General features: G+C 42.8%; 1 protein-coding gene across 1 annotated transcript; it reads left to right on the top strand.

The window, feature by feature from the left end:
* The first annotated feature begins 5,265 nt into the window (after nucleotides 1-5,265).
* dkk2 (dickkopf WNT signaling pathway inhibitor 2) lies at nucleotides 5,266-15,776 on the top strand. Its single transcript, XM_071924808.2, has 4 exons — nucleotides 5,266-5,531; nucleotides 13,156-13,306; nucleotides 13,997-14,128; nucleotides 15,526-15,776. Exons 1-4 carry the CDS (start codon nucleotides 5,334-5,336, stop codon nucleotides 15,774-15,776), a joined length of 732 nt encoding a protein of 243 aa, XP_071780909.1. The 5' UTR covers nucleotides 5,266-5,333.
* Nucleotides 15,777-17,184: the final 1,408 nt, after the last annotated feature.

Raw genomic sequence — 17,184 nt, 5'->3', positions numbered from 1 at the left:
AGGGTGCATTCATGTTCCCAACTGAAGGCCTGACTCTTCGGAAATGGCCTAATCCATCTTCTGGGGAAATGAGGGGATAGGAACAATTATCTGGCGAGCAACATCTCCTCTTTAAACAGAGCCGTCCCCACCGCTCCAGCCTCCAGTTCATCTTCCTGGAATGTGCAGTTCAAAGAAGTTGGGAGTTGTGAAAGTAGCGGTACACTTTTGATTAAAGTGGCGTTGCTAACGATCTGGATCAGAGCGGCAGGACATGCATGTAGACTGGATATGGACATGCAGAGCTGGAACAATGAATCATTTGATTCCTGAGAAAGTTATTCAATGGCTGTCGCTCTACTGGGGCAAGGCTACTATAAACATCCACAGGAGTGAATAGAGCCATCCCAGTCTACTGTATGTTAGGTAAAGGCTTTTGACATTCATTCATTGACTGATGAGCATACACATATGGCAAGGGAATTACTTAATGAGAATTCATAATGAAGTGATGACAAAATAAGTCCATGTGTTGGAGTGCTGTTGCTGTTCTTAAGCATTTTCAGCACTTTTTGTCTCTTACTATATATAAGAAAACTTACTATATTTGTATGAATTATAATTTAGGATTACAGTATTTAGTGTCATTGAAGCTCACTACTAGTGAGCTGGGGATATATGAATCCATTTACACAGTGTTTGAATAGGGATGGGTCAATCTGTGTGGGGTCAATAGTGCCAAGCATTTGAGAATGGGTACAGATGTAATGGGAAGTGTTGGTTCTCTGTCCAAAACACAACCAATACCACTGTGTGTGTCTTAGTCAAGTTTGGACAAGATGCTTTTGATCCAAAATGTCTTAATTAGTGGCTACTCCTTGTGTTTGCAAAAAAACCCTTTTATTATGTACTTCTGTATAGGATATGTAATGTCCCAGTATAGGTTGTGGCTTGTTGTTTTGCATTTGGAAAGAGTTGAAATCTCTACAAATTATAGATCATATCTAGGATCTTAAAGAAACAAAAGACTAAATGAACCAATCTAATGAGCAAACCAAAAGCCTGTTTTCAACAACTCTTAACGAGAACGCGTTTCCAGGAAAGCCATCATCGACGGCATTCTGAGAACTTCCAGTCATAGAAATAAAAACTGTGTTAGCATCTGCAATTAAACTCAAAACAACTCTCCAGAATGTGTTTTTCTGGGGATGTCCAAACGCTTCATTTGCTGGAATCGGACCTGTTTCCTCTTGGCCCGTCGCACTAATGGTTAGCCACCTGTTGCATGACCCACGCCGTCAGACCGCCAGCTCACATCTGCCGGCCACAGAGGTAGTGATCTACCAAAGAAGGGAGAGACGCAGCCTCTTGGATCATTTGTTTATCGTCTAGTGTGGGTGTAGCTCCATATGCATGTTCTGTATGACTCACATCAAAGTCTGCAAGACAGCGTTTCACTGAGCTCCACCGCACTAACGGCACATGATTTACAGACGTCTTGCCGGGTCTCAACTGCGGGGAACCCCATATTCTACACAGAACATAAACACGGCCGCTTGTGAACGAGCCCGAATCAAAGGCAGAGTCAGGGTGGGCCGATTGATGTGTTGTATTGATGCGTGGCTGCGGGTGGTCAACCAGGAGGGCGAAACCAGTCCTGGACTGTGTGATCCATTAATAAGAACCAGTTTCAATACGCCACGGTACGAAGGTTTACACTATCATGGGTTACATCAAAGGATCAAACCGCAATGGCTTAACCCCTATTGCCAGAATCTTAATCTGACGTTGAGCCTTAGACTTCACGACAGCATGAAAGACGCTCTGTCACTCATTCCCTCCTCCCTCCGTTCATGTAGGCCGTTCAGAACCGCAGCCTGCCACTCTCCTGAATGTCGCAGGAATGCTGAATGTCACATTATGTGGCTTATATACATTGTTTTGACCTGTGTTATAGGCGCTTCACATGTGCTTTATTGTATATCACAGTATGTGAACTCAGCAGACAGACATCAGATGAAAGCAAACCATGGATTATCATATTGAAAGAAGCTGTGTTTGTCAGTTAGCAGTGCAGTGAGGCTTTGGCACCCGGCAGATGACCACCTGGGTCACATGATTGGCTCTGTCAGCGTTTACCTTGCTATAATTCCTCTGGGGTGGACCTCTTCCAGTTATGAGTCACCTCCGACTGATGCCAGAGTTATCCAGTCTGGCGTCAGGGGAGTCTACCTGCTATGATACGACTTTAATCTTCCCTCAAAAACAGATTGCAAATCAACAATGCTTGCTTTCTCTGTTGTCAGGTGAATTGATATTGATACTTTCTCAGATATTATTTTACAGATGGTTTGAATTTTTAAACATCTGAGACTCGGCAGCATTTGTGTTGTGAGTGACTAAACATGGCAAGATAGCAGTCAAAATGTGATTACCGTATGGAGGCTGGGGTGATGATAGCATATCAGAGCGCGAGATAATGCCAAGGTAAACTCTTTCCAAGCGAGCGAGCCAAGAAAACAATCACGCCACAGATCTTGGCCCAGGTGCTCGTCAATGTGTTCCTGTCAAGTCACGCTGCGAGGGGCACCCGAACCTGTTTCCTCCCATGTTTTTTTAATAAGATCACATTTTTTTTGGACACTACCTTGTGACATCCACAAGGCCCTGGGTTATTCCGTGGTGTCGGGGAAAAAAAAGTGCCAAAGCACCAGATAGGCGTAGTCACGCAGTCATCTTTAAAACAAACTAGATAGATGTACAACCTTATCTGAGGCACCAGGAGCGTTGCTGTCCAAAACATTCACATCACCTTCACTTCACCAGGATACTTCATCATGTGTTTCTCGGACCTGTCACGTCTCATCTGCTGTGGTTCCTCCGGACGTCTCCACAGCTATCAGCACCACAGCAACACCATGCTGCTTTTTGTCCTCCAAAGATTCAACAGTAAGTGTCATTTTAAGTGTCTCTTCTTTTCCCCTGGCATAACAATATGTATCATAGTGATGAATGTGTTTGAAATACAAACACCCCAACCCAGCCAGCCAGCCAGCCTTGATCTGGTCTTCTGGTTACCCCAGGCCACTTTCTCTCTCTCCTCGGGGGCTTTTTAAAACTGTTTAATACAGCAACATTAGTGACTTTAACTAAAAGCAGATAAAACTGACAAAATCCAGCTGGGCATCGCCCGGCTTTTATGGAATAAATCATAGTTCTGTTGCACAGTTTATGCTGTAAATCATTGTTTGTTTTTCTTTCAGTTGGTTATTTGAACATGATCTTTCGTTCAGTCAACAAAACATATTAATAACATCTTCACAAGGCAAGGGATACTTCTGTAAATGTTATGTTTTTCTTCTATCTCATTTTTGTCTGAAAGGGACTGAAACTTTATGTCCAACAGCTCACTTTTTTTATGACAATGGAAGATTTTTGTTTTATTTCTTTAAAAGACAATAAAATGTGACTGGACTGACAGTGTTTGAGGGTAAATCACTGTGCACTCAGGTGACAAAGGTGGCTAAAATAGTATCACCTCTAAGCATCTACAGTTACATCAAACAAGTCCAATACTTCCTCCCACTCCCCAGTTCAGTTGGTTGTCCATTGTCTCCAACAAAAGAACTTGACACTTTGAATTGGAGCCTGTGATGGATAGCTTTTGAGGTCAGAAGCCTTTACCGGTATATTGGTTTCATCCTAGCTCAGCCAAGCTTCGAGCCCTGAATAGATGCTTCCAACTCGTGTGAAGACGAAAGCATTATTTGCAGGAGAGTCATAGAGACATTGTGGGAAAGCTGGTTTTGGTGACTGGCTGCTTATTTTTACATTGATAAGGAAGCTTTTGTGCTTGATTTACATGCACCGTGGTTTCTCAGTGCATCATATTTTCCATGTTACGAGAAGATAAGAGACAGTCAACCCAGAAACTTGGTGTCTGGTTAATGCACAAAGAAGAAGATCATGATGGATGTTTGCATTCAGCACAGATATGCAGCTATACCACCTAATAATTTACATACATGTCAGTGAATGGCATGCATGGCATACACACAACATTGTATTTTGCCAGTGGTACAACAGATGCATCATCAGAATAAATGATCTCCAGACAGTGTTTAGGTATGTTACACTTCAATAATCATAGGCTATACCTGTATATACCTGGCACTGAAAGAGGTCATTGTACTCCTAGATGTATTATCTAACCAACGTGAATATAACTTATCCTGATGTAGGGGACTCTATGTATCAAACAAAGGAGCCTCTATATTACTTATATCACTAACTTTATCACCATGGGCATTCCTTGTATCATGAGGGATGCCATTCCCACAGAGGAAAACAATGGTTATCAGATTGTTTTTTTTTATTCACGTTATTCTGGAATGCTGCTTAAATGGAGTCCAAACCGCCTCCTGCTTGTTTACACACCACCTTCATAATAAAGACGGTCGGAACATCATTTGAATGACACATATCATCCGAAACACAAGTTTTAATTTAAATATTTTCATGATTTATCTTGTCAGATGGGTTTAATTTGATTTGGAATATTTTAGAATTTGTAGGCTATTTTTACGCATCCGCTGGGTAACAATTTCCTCAAATAACTCAAATTAAAAAAAGGTTAATTTACGCGTGATTGTGTAAAATGTTCCACGTTACTGACAAACCCTCTTTAGTGTAGCCCAGTCCCCTGATTTCTTTCATTTCCTACGCGCCCAACCGCCTCGCAGTAAAAAGGGTCAAGCGCTCAGTTAAAATACACAGTGTATAATTTTATAGGTTTTTCCCAACGGGGCTCCTGGTGCCGGTGTCGAGACGACAATGCGCGAGCAGCAGTGCCGCACACAGATCAGTTTCATTCTTTGTCAGTTCTGAATGGGGGCGGAGGAAGCAAACCCATTAGAATCCTATAAAAAGAAAGTATCCGAGATCATAAAATACCAGGCTGCAGGACTAAGCACTCACTCACAGCCAGAGACAGAGTGGAAATCTCTTGTCAAGTTTCGCTCTGACCTTGAGAGCATCAGCATTTTAAGAGATTCAGCTCATCATTTTTTTTTCTCCCTAGACTGAACTATCGGTGTTTTCAGATAGGTGACATTGTGTGTCGATGGCAGTCATTCGTGTGAGTATCTAATTTACAGGGGAAAAAAGTTGGGCCCAACACTACTTTTTGCACTGCAGACGGGCCAGTTTAGCGCATGGACAGTGCAAGAGCGCACACAATTCAGTGAGAAACTTCATTTTTGCGGCGCGTAAAAAGTTCGCGCAAAGTTCAGGTTGTTCACTTCTATTGAAGTTGCCTTTTTTCCTTTGGCATTTCAATATTTTTTTTCGGAAGGATGCTCGTCCTTACTTGGAATAGATGGTGTGTTCTGGTGTTTCTAGTCGCTACGTTGAGGATGGGGACATCCCAGGTATCAGAAGCGCGGTCAAAGGCGAACTCCATCAAGCCGGCTCTGTTGGAAGAGACACCCACGCCTGCTACAAACCGCTCCGCCACCCTCCACAGCGGGATCACTAAGAAATATAACATCCAGGTAATTTCAATTATTCAAATTTCTCAGGAATTACAAATTGATATTCCAATGCCGACTCCAATGCCCAATTACGCACAGCCTCAGTAAATTTGTCCTCGCCTTTTTCTTTGGGTAGGGGGATTAGGATTAATTGAATAATTTATAGTTAGTAGAAATACTTACTAATAATCTACCAATTCCAATAACAGTGGTAAATTATTATGATAGGCAGGACAAGGAATTGGAGCTGTTTCACGGGTGTGTCATGGATACAAATAAGCGTGCGTATTTGTGTGGTAGCGTCTCCAAATAATGCGCCTATATGGAGTGTCTTGAGGTGAGCGAGTGAAGTAGCCCTATGCCATAAAAAAAAGCTTTCTCACGTGTGAATCGTTATTGGAAATTGCAGGGATTGGACCCCTCATAAACCCTAATTGCCTTTCAGACCTGACGCCACAGTTGGGTGCAGCGCACTTCCACAGTAAATCATTAATGCCAGCAGAAATGTGAGAAAAAGTTAACACTTGGGGTAATTTTCTGTCTGGTTCTTAGTGTCATTAAAGTGGTCCAGACGCTTGCTGGGATTATGAGAGTCTTACTGTGGGGCCGCTGAGGGATACTCTTACCGACCACTTAATACCCACTCAAAGAGTTATCAATTCCTGCTGTTTCAACAAAGTGTGGTATTAGTTTGGCAGCGAAAGATGGGATCAAAAATGTTAAAGAAGTTTTGATTTTGCCAAACATAAAAAAAACGGTGTGAACATTATGAGTGATGTGTACATGATGAGGAATCAGACCTGTTGTATATTTATTGTTGGCTAGGCAAAGTTCTTCACACACCGAATAATTTCTCAGAAGTGGATGTTTTATTGTATTAATTTAGTTTATCTTTTGGCTGTTGTGGATAGGTATTGGAAAGCATAATATCAATTTGGGAAAGATGGGAGAGAGGGAGGACATTACATGCTACATATCAGTCAAACAAGTAAACAAATATAAATTAACTAGACTGGACAGGCCTACACCCACCTGTGTTGTTGATACAAAATAAGTTTTAATAACACATTTATGAGCCGGTATGTTTAGCTCTTAGTTGTTATTGGTGGGTCACGGTGTCCTTTTGAGCAGCAGATGGCACTGCCACATCTCCATCACATGTTGCCCCACAGCATGCACAGTCTGTACCTCTGGTCACAGAAACAGCTGATTCCTCTTGTGTTTTTTTTTTTTTTTTTTTTTTTTTTTGTGGTTTGTTTGTTTTATTAATCAAAGTGAGTTATATCAAATGCCTGATGGCCTCGCTGTGTAGCTTTAATTTATGTCTGCGTTTGGCCTGTGCAGCCGTCTCCGAACTGTCACTTGTTGGATATCTTTGCAGTGTGTAGTGCTGAGAGCAACGCTCTGACATCCTGCTCAGACAGAGGAGATTATGGAAAAGCCACTTTTTTCTCCTCTGCGGACTATGGAGATCCAACCCCAAAGCACCACTGCCAGACCTCAGTTTAAACGCCTGCTTACATCCTTGCCATTGCAATAATCTTGAGTGGTTTGGAAGAGTGGACTGAGGGGATACAATATGTGTGTGCAGAGACCACCATACTGTTATATAAGTAAAGTGCCATAGTATATTTAGCTGCGTGTCCAAATGAAGATGGCTAATAGCTTCTATGGCAGGAGGGCATGCGTGTGTCTGCGTGCTGGCTGCCAGAGGGTTTTCCAGAGTTGTGAAGTAACAGCCGCAACTCAACCTTGGCCAGATATGTGGTTGGAGCCTGGCAAGCAAACTCCATTGACCTTCTGCATCCCATCATGCAGTGGTCATTTATGAGCAGAATAAATCAAAGATAACAACACTGGCCTCTTCACGAGGCTTTAATGGGCGAAGCGTGGCAAAGATTTGTAACAATTTAGGAGCTATCACAAGGATACTGAGTTACAATCAGCATGCGGCTGTGATTATCTTACAATGCATAAAATAGTGGTTTGATTATAGAGGTTGAGTTAAGACAATGCGATACTGTATTGTGTAAACACAGAGAAAAATAGCCTGAAACATCACTTAGGTCTTTTCTTTCTGTACTAGTTCACATTAGGCCTGTATTTTCGCTGTTATCTGTCTGCATGGAGGTGATTAATGCTGATTAATGCTTGAGTGTAAGGTTGGAAAATGGGCATGCACAACCTCAAATATCTCCTCTGGCTTGTGCGCCAGTATCTTACAAGCAGATTTATGGTCAATATGTCACGATGTTGAGTTTGTTGCAATTTGTGAGGAATAGTTGGCAGATTATCACACCTCTTCAGTGTACTCAGTGGTTCGGGATGTGAGCGATTGCATGTTTGCGTATGAGTGAGCATCTCCATAATTTATCACAATACACATTTTGTTACTTTTCCTACATTTTTCACATTATAACGCCTCTCCATTTCCCCAAGCCAAACACAAGAAGGGGGTAATTTTTTATATGGCATCGGGCAGCTGTTTGTGGGCCTGAAAATCTCCCAACATTAAAGAATATGTGGAAGATTACAAACAAGCTCCCAATAAATTGCCCCGGCTGGCTTGCTTTCAAAAGTAGCAAATTATCGAGGCAGAGAGTCCAGCCACCCAGTGGAGGCGAGCCATAGCAGCAGGAAACAAGGGTGTAATTTGTTGTTTCATCTGTCAGATTATAAATGTGGGCCAAAGCCATTGGTATAGGAAGCATGTGACAGCCTAATGTGCTTTTATTTCCTGGAGCTGTTGACAAAAGCTTTGCGCTCATGTTGTTCTCGTTGGCGATAAGAGTTACATTCATCACACACAAACCAGGGTCAGGTTTTGGCTATGCCTTGTGATTCAGTCACTTCAATTAAGGCAAGCTGCTGAGTGTTTTCCCAATCGCCTCACCCTTTCACATCACACTGACTAGGGTAAAACCGACAAAACCAGAAAAGGGGGCCCCTAAGACCTTGACAGCCAGCGCTCGTGGGTGGGCACTGGTCCCTTGGAAGGAAACCAACAGAAATGGATAGTATGGGCAGGCAGCGCTCACCACTGTAACCTCTGAACCCACAAGGGAAGCGGCAGCGTGGCGGCATTCATGCGGTACGTGTCTGTTAAACATCAGCAGCCGGTCAGCCAGCCTTAACTAGTTGCTTTATATAATTCAACACAGAGATTACTTTAACAAGCAAATCTCCGAAGGCTCTGCCTGTAAAAGTAGAGCCACGTCTCTCTCTCTCTCTCAGCGCTGCCTGCCTCTTCCTACCCCCTCCTGCCTTCACTGACTGTTCAGTGATCCTAATGAGCTGAGAGGGAGAGAGGAGGCAGGCAGAGGTGTGGCCGCTTGTTAGCGCTGTGCTTCGGTCTTCAGCCGGGGGTCTCCTGTCCGGTGGCCCGTCCAGTCAGTGGGTCCCTTGGGTGCTGTGAGGGCCCCCATGCTGGAGCCATTAGGGGTCCCAGCTCACCTCCTTTTATTGTAATTGGACTTGTTAATGAGAGAGAAGACCCAGACAGCTCTTATTCCACAGGGTTACACCTCCTAGATCACCGGTGTATAGCAAGAGCTTTTCCTCTTTCCTGTCTTTTGAGAAAGGAGTCATGTATGGTGACTCTGTCCCAAGCAGGGCAGAAGGCAAGCCCTCTTTGTGACCGATAAATAAGAGCAGCTTAGCATGTATACTTAACTTAAGAGCCGTCTAGATTTGGGAGACTTTGGAGTCTAGCCCCTCAAAGAGACATACGCATAAACACATGTGTTTTGAGTGATGAAAGAAGCCGAGTCGTGTTTGCAGAAATGTTTTGTACGTATGTCTTGTGCGCTGCCATCCTATGTTATCTGATACCGGCTGTCTGTGCTTTCAGGGCATATGAGGTTTGTTTGTTCAGTGACATAGTTTATTTGACTCTGCAAGGCCCCTGCCACTCATTAACACCATTCACAGTTTCAGGTTACTGGCTTCATCTCCGAAGGTCAAGTGCAATCACGACATAAGCTCAAAAAAGTGTGTACGTGTTATGTGTGTGTGTGTTTTGGGTGTTGTGTGTGTGTGTCTGCATGTGTGTTGTTAGTGTGTATGTGCATGAGTGCATCTGTGTGCACGTGTGTTTTTGTCAAACCTTTTTGTTAATAGAAACTATATGAAATACTTTTTATACCTAAGTTTAGCTGTATGTTGATAGCTCAAAAAGCAGACTTAATCAATTTTATTACATTTTATTATGTGTCAAATGTATCAGAGTCTCCTTTCTTGCACAAACTATAGACTTTAAAACATTCTGTTCACATAAACTAAGCACAACCTACACACCTTGTGTCACAGTGCAGTCCCATCATATTATATCAGTGCTTTGGCATGACTCTAAAGATGTAAATAAGGGAAGTCAAGACTAAGGGGAAGGTTCAAAGCCCTGTATATCCTGCAGAAAAGCCCTTGTAGATTGTCGCTCCCGCACAGTTGAGGTCCGTCTTCAAAGCCGCAGAGCTTTACCAGCACGAGAGCAGCACGAGACAGGGCCGGGGCTTCCCTCATGCCTCCGCGTCTGTCTCTGCCTTTATCGTCTCACCAGCATACCGAGAGAGGCTGCAGAGTACACAGTTCTCAGCCCACTTCCTCCGCAGGATACGAGGCCACGCTTTTATGTGAGAAGACTGTCTGGGGGAAAATAAGGGAGCAACAGAAAAAAGTGGCCACTAAAGTGGGCCGAAGACTGGAGATGAATGAGACGCATCCAAACGAAACCCCATCCCTCAGAAGTTGTGAATGAGGCGTTTTAAAACACGGCGAGATAAGGCGAGATTATCGGCCGTGATTTGGGGTCGGCCTTGTATCATTGGGTTTCAAAGGGCTGTCTTGTGGTTTGAGCTGTGATGGAAGAGGTGAGCCCCCTTCCCCCCCCACCGCCGCCTCTCCCCCATATGTACCATACACTGTAATCAATCCAAGACTGCTGGCCAGACACTCAGATAGGAATCAGAGCAGGTAGTATGAAGTACTACTGCACACGGCCACGGCCATTTGTCTTCATATTTAGATAGCAGCCCATTTTTCACGTCAGGGAAAAAAAACTCCCACTGCACTTTCTTGAACTTCTCTTCAGATCATGGTGCAGCATATTTTCTTTCCTCAACGGTGCTAAATTGAGAATGGCAACGTACAAATCATTGTAAAAGGGTAATCGACACAGAAACAGAAATGCACAGCTTAGAAATAAGGCCGTGAGATTGGGGAATCCTTTTGACCATTCAGAGAACATTTCTCAATATAATAGTAATTAAGACATTTTTAGAATCCGTCAACACTTGATTACTTTCATCAGTAGATTTAGCATCTGCATCATGGGGATCTGTCATAATGATAGATGAGTATCCATTTAATATTTTTCCTCGTTTGTCTGTGGCTGTATCATTGGCTCCATGTGTTTTCAATGTGACAAAGTCAATACGGCTTACACTCCATCCAAAGCGTCTAATCTTGTTCACTTTCTTAAACACAAGCATATTGAATAACAACTTTTAATGTCCTCAGATACTGATATTTTTGAGGGTTGATTTAAACATGTGGTGTACATTCAATTTTGGAATGATGCCTGTTTTGGGTATTGCAGCCCTTCCCAGTTGACCTTATGGCCCCGAATGGAGTTCGCCGTTTATTGTGGCTGTAACGATTTTACTCTGATTTGAACTTCTTTCATATTCATTCACATGTTTATTGTTCCGTGTTTGTCAGTGGTAAGCCACACTAAATCAGATCTGTCAGTACAGTACCGGCTAAATGTGGTTGCGGTGGTGGTGGTGTGCCAGCCAAACATGTTGTTCTAATGTCAATCTACACTGGACAACTTACAGTCAGATTCCTCAGTTGCCCTGTCATTTCACTGATTTGCATATTTTGTGTAGGTGTTGTGTTGTAGCAGCCGTCTGACAGCTGAGTCTATCCCACGCAAGAACAACATCCTAAAGTTAAACTGAAAGCATTAACATCTGCGGTATTAAGACTTCCGTGGCCTAAGCGTTATTGTGTCTCGCCCAATGGAACCTATCCAAAATATTGATGCTTCCTTGCATCTGTTCAAAATGTCCCTTTCCCTTGATGAGTTCAGTACAAATTCGTGACATTATTTCATTTGTATGAGGAGCTCATTTGATTTGTGATATAACGTCTTTCAAACTCCTTTGCTCGCACTCCAAGTCTAACGGCGACAAGACTTCCATGTGTAAGGAATTACATTATGACAGCGGTTCCAGTAATATTTCCCATTGTTGTACGCACTTGTTATGGAAAAAGTGAGCTTGGCTTTGATTGTACTCCTAGCTGCTGTGGACAGTGGATGCTGTGTTTATAGAAAAAGGGGTGGTCTCTCTACCCCGGTCATCTCAGTCCACTTACTTTATGCATTCAACAGACTTGAATGATCCTAGTTACATTGTTGATCATGCTGCCCTTGCTTTGCTGGACAATAAAAATGTGTCCAAACAAGAACCCAAATGCCAAATTGCTAGGTTGAATTTGCTTGAATCTCCTTATACTCAAGGAACAGTGAGACACAACACTAGCCGACTCTAGAGGAGTATGATTAACTAATTACTAATTTTTGTGGACTAATTAGGCCTCTGAACGCTTTCTCAATTGAGAGAACCTGACTGGTGTCTTGTTTGTTGGGGAAAGGCCGATGGCTCCATTGTTTGGGACCTGAAAATGTTTCCCATTCCAGTGAGAGTCATGTTTGTCCCTCTGCAACATGTTTTCCACTGCTGGAAACACTAATTCTGCTTCGGAGGGAACACAGCCCAAATTGTTAATCGAGTTACTGTATGCGATTTCAATATTATTGTCATCAGATAAAAATACTAGAGAAAGAAGGAGACAGAGAAATAAGCGATGGTTTGAAGAGAGTCGAAAAATGAGATTTATTTGACTAAGTGGAACAGAAATGCTTTCCGTAATGTCTGGTAACCATTATACTTGAATTTTATAACAGAATTATGAAACTGATAGTTTTGGATAATGGGGTTGCTAAGTTGCTTAGTTAACCTGGAATGAACCACAGCGTCACATTCACTAGTCAAATACCAAAAGCAAAGGTAAAACAACACCTGAACATAACTTATCATAATCTTTCACATCAATTTAAAGAAAAATCTTTAAAAATTTTTTTTATATGAGACAGTTTGGTCTACATTTGTGAATGCAGGAGGAAAAACTCAGTCCCAGGCATACAAGAGAGCCAGTAAACTCTTGATAATTATGCCAATAATTCTGGAAATACTTGAGAGAGATGATTTTGTGGACACTTGATTTTACAGAGACAGGTTGATTTTACAGGGATATGAAGTTGTTGTTTTTTTTGCATGTTTATAACTGTTAGTTCTGCAATGAAATGAAGCTCATTTTGATGTAAAATATCAAAGAAACAAGGCTGGTCATTATCAGTGGAGCAGCTCCAGGTTTTGTCTCTTGATGACATCACACATAAGGTCTCAGGTTTATAGATTGGGGAAGAGCTGTTAGTGCTGTTGATACTCATCATTACAATTATGCAATTTCAGTTTTAGGGTAGGTTTTTCACTTTTATTGCACCTCTTAAAATCTGTGTGCATGTGCAGTGATTTTTCGTAGCATGCAAAATTGAGTAAACGCCTGTTTCTTTCCTCCACAGGTGTATCCATGTAGCAATGACAAGGAGTGCAGCGTGGGCAGCTACTGCCACAGCCCACAACAGTCGGCGTCTCGCTGCCTGACTTGCCGCAGGAGGAAGAAGCGCTGCCATAGAGATGCCATGTGCTGTCCTGGGAACCGCTGCAGTAACTGTACGTACACAGTTGTAATGCACGGCAATTACAGCCCATTGTGACTGCAGGGTTCGATTCAGCAGTTTAATTTCCTGTCATATGGAGACATGCTGGAAATAGTAAAATGGTTCAGGTCCGCTGAACACATAGTACTACAGTATCTAACCCAGAGATCTGGGCCATTACATTTAAATAATGTTGAACACATGCTTTGAGACAGAGCTTATAATCCTCAGCTATAGTTGGACTGTATTAAGTTGACGCCCAGAGGTCAGGAATCAATGGTCCCGTTTTGGCTTGTTGTTTGAGCAATGAACTGTGTGAATGGACGTGTTTGTGTGTGGATTCTGTGAGCTGTGCAGAAATCAAACAGAAGTCTTTCTAAACAGTTGTATTGCTTAATGGTCTTTTTTATCCATTTCTCAAACTGAATGTAATGGCTTGTGTGTGAATTGCAGGAAAAAATTACGTCTTCTCTATTGACCCAGCTGACAAATGCTAATAGGAGGCTGTGGCCACAGTCTTGAACACTAGAACATTCACTGTTAGCGATCACTAAGACAGGCTACTTACAACATCGAGCCTGTCTTTTAACTGGCAGGCTGACCATTAGGTTGAATGGGGTGTTCTGGGGTTGTGTGAGAAGCTAGGCCGTCTTTACTGTGATGTGTGATCTTTAATACATTTCTCTCTTTCATCCATCTCCAGATATTTGTGTCCCCATCTCTGAGAGTGTGCTGTCACCTCACATCTCAGCGTTAGATGAACACAACAAACTCTCCACCAAGGAGCACAGCTGGAGGAAGAGTGGGAAAGCACATGCTAAGCATTCTCTCAAAGGTAAGATTTGACCGCAGATCTGTACCTGTCTGTTTACTGGAGAGCCAGCCATCTCCTTTGGACCCATAAACACCATCTCTGTTGTCTTTTCTCAGTTCCTCTTTGCTGTCTTCCTCACTGAACCTGGTCTGGAGGGCTGAATCCCTGCATTCTGTTATTCTCTGTCTGCATGTCCTACAGAGCTAATGGGCGACGCCAGTCCACAAACTATGTCGATAATTACCCCTCTGCTCATATATCAGTGTCTCTGAGCCCAAGGCACTGCATGGGGACTCTAGAAGAAACCACAATGCCCCTGCTGTTTCTGCACCTACATAAAACAGCCGTACAAACACTTTCATTGACAGCACACGTTGTGTGATACACAAGTGAAAACCACAGAATGTAGGTTTGGCGCGATACATGCTAATAACTCACCGAGCCCCCTGCTTGGCACTCGTTTCACCTGATTCAAGTGAATGTAAAGGCCTATCCATAAAGCAAATACGTTTAATGAGACACTTAAATGGCTGAACTATGAATGCACTCTCAAGACAACATAGGCTGCAACACTGAAATCAGTATGAAAATGGCAGCGTTACCATAAAATTGCTATAAATAGTCATTTTAAGTAAAGACCATTTACTTTTATTTGTGCTTGACTCACTCCCTCTCCTCAAACTGTTATTACATTATAATGGCTGGAGGAAAATCCATCTAAGAGAATCGGTGGTGTTAAGGCACCGAAAATGCAGCGAGGCTTAGTAGCCCATAACGCCGATGGCTGGAACTTCATACCGAAGTGGCTAATCAAGAAAGTGTGGCTTTGTCAGGGATAGAGGATGCATGGTTTGCATGATGAAGCAGCCTCTGGCAAGAGGCAACGCACATTCAAAAGTGTTTCACGGAAAACTTGCATGACTAAATAACAGTCCTAATAAATATTTGTTGTCCTAATTACACATTTGAAAGAGCAGTCCAACCCTCCTGCCAAGAATATCAGGTTCCGACCAAATGGGATAATTTGGTTAATAAATCAGGAAATTGTTTGCTTGAATTTTACAGAGGGCTTAATACATTTCTAGGTCACTAACATGGCCACATAATGCAATTTGAGTTGAAACAAGAAGAAAGGCTTGGATGAACTTATTCATATGGAAGACATAACAGCATAATGAACAATGATTGTACATTTCCTTTGCTTTAGTTCACTAAAGCAGTCTACACTCAGCTGCAAGATGCTGGATGATTTATAGTTTCATGCAGGCCTTTTAACTTTCTCTGATGAGACATTTGGTCTTGTGTAGAGTTGCGGCCTACAGACTTGATATACCATATGGAGAGCTATACCATTGTTTACTGCATTTTGTGAACCAGTTCACCTCTGATCACCGCTGTTCCCTCTCTTCCCCCGTCAGGCCATGAGGGCGACCCCTGCCTGCGCTCATCGGACTGCTCTGAGGGCTACTGCTGCGCCCGCCACTTCTGGACCAAGATCTGCAAGCCGGTACTGAGGCAGGGAGAGGTGTGCACCAAGCAGAGAAAGAAGGGCGCTCACGGCCTGGAGATCTTCCAGCGCTGTGACTGTGCCAAGGGCCTCTCCTGCAAGGTGTGGAAAGACGCCACCTCCTCCTCCAAGTCCAGGCTGCACATGTGCCAGAAGATCTGAAGGCGAGGCAGCTGCTGTCGGCACAGAGGCCTCCGTCTCCGTCTGCCAGGGAAAGCTTTTTAAAGGATGAAGGTTGTGGCTGTATTGAAAAGGAGTAAAAGACAGAGACTAACAAGAGACAGAATGGACTATGCTGGTTCAAGCTCGCTATTCAACAAGCGAGGGAAGAGGGAATGGGAATGCTTTAATGTGTTTGCTGTGAGCGGTCCACCCCCTCACCCACCTACGCACACACACACACACACACACACACACACACATACACACATACACACCTCACGGCTGTCTGAGATCATTGAGTTTATAGTGCGTTAGTTCACAGATATCACTCTCCCAACTTCTTACTTATTCTCAGAACATTCAGGGAGACACCAAGTTAGTTAGCAGACCCAGTGATGGGTGTGGACCTTTTCCACATCGAGGTGATAGACAGAGCATCATCAAGCTTCATCTTCTGTGCATGCTCAATAAGACAGATATACCTATGTAAAGACAAGCCATAATATTACTATGCATTATTCACCAAACAGACAACAGAAACATCAATTGTTCAGGAAGATGAGAATATCACAGTCAAAATAATACAGATGTGTCATCGTCTTCATTTCATAGCTGGGACAGGATGTTTGCCTATGTTGTCTGTTTTGTCATATTTCAATTTCTCACAGCTCTTGAATTTCTGACAAGCACACATCATGTTCTCAATATTTTCTTGGCTGTGTAATCTCTTGAAGAATTCAAAATAAACTATTGCTGCACATTAACACATTCATAACAAGTAACAACGCCACAAAACTGCTTTATACTGGCCATATCGTACTAGAAACTAATTGCATTGTTTGTACATAGCTGTACACACTACAGGCCGTGACTTATGCATTAGCATCCTGTGGCTTTAATGCAACACATAACACTTTTGTACCAAAGAATGAATGAACAATTACAATAGAATGATGTGTTTCATCTGGGACATTAGCTCCTCACCCAGTCTTTAGCCACAGGAAGAGAGATGAAGTATTGTGTCCGTTGTGGAAATCTCGTTTGATGTTTCAGATACAGCTGTGATCTATTGGGATGCAGTTGTGTGGATGAAACTGTTCACACTGAGGTAGAGTTAGAGTCAGCGCTCCGCTGCAGAGTGAGTGGTTCTGATACCAGACTGAGAATGGTTCTGCTTTTTTTCAAATCACGTCCACGTATGCTGCAGTGGGAGCATATGAACGGGATTCAAGGATACAATGGAGGTGCAATTCTTTCCATTTATACAGCCAGTACAAATGGAGACTTGAGAATATTGATTAGAATTGCAAAAAGCTCTATACCCATTGTTGTCAGTTACCATCGCAATTTAAATCAGAATTTTGTTGATGGTACAGAGTCCTGTTTTTTTTTTTTTTTTTTTTTTTCA

This window comes from Centroberyx gerrardi, chromosome 3 (assembly GCF_048128805.1).
Source record: "Centroberyx gerrardi isolate f3 chromosome 3, fCenGer3.hap1.cur.20231027, whole genome shotgun sequence".
Classification (NCBI taxonomy): domain Eukaryota; kingdom Metazoa; phylum Chordata; class Actinopteri; order Beryciformes; family Berycidae; genus Centroberyx; species Centroberyx gerrardi.
The sequence above is the reverse complement of the archived record's forward strand: the minus strand, read 5'-3'. Positions and strand labels throughout refer to the sequence as shown.

Excerpts from the sequence above, each read along its gene's own strand:
- dkk2 (XM_071924808.2), top strand. The coding sequence starts at position 5,334 with ATGCTCGTCCTTACTTGGAATAGATGGTGTGTTCTGGTGTTTCTAGTC. Across the intron at positions 5,532-13,155 it reads CTAAGAAATATAACATCCAG|GTGTATCCATGTAGCAATGA; the intron begins GTAATTTCAATT and ends TTTCCTCCACAG. Across the intron at positions 14,129-15,525 it reads TGCTAAGCATTCTCTCAAAG|GCCATGAGGGCGACCCCTGC; the intron begins GTAAGATTTGAC and ends TTCCCCCGTCAG.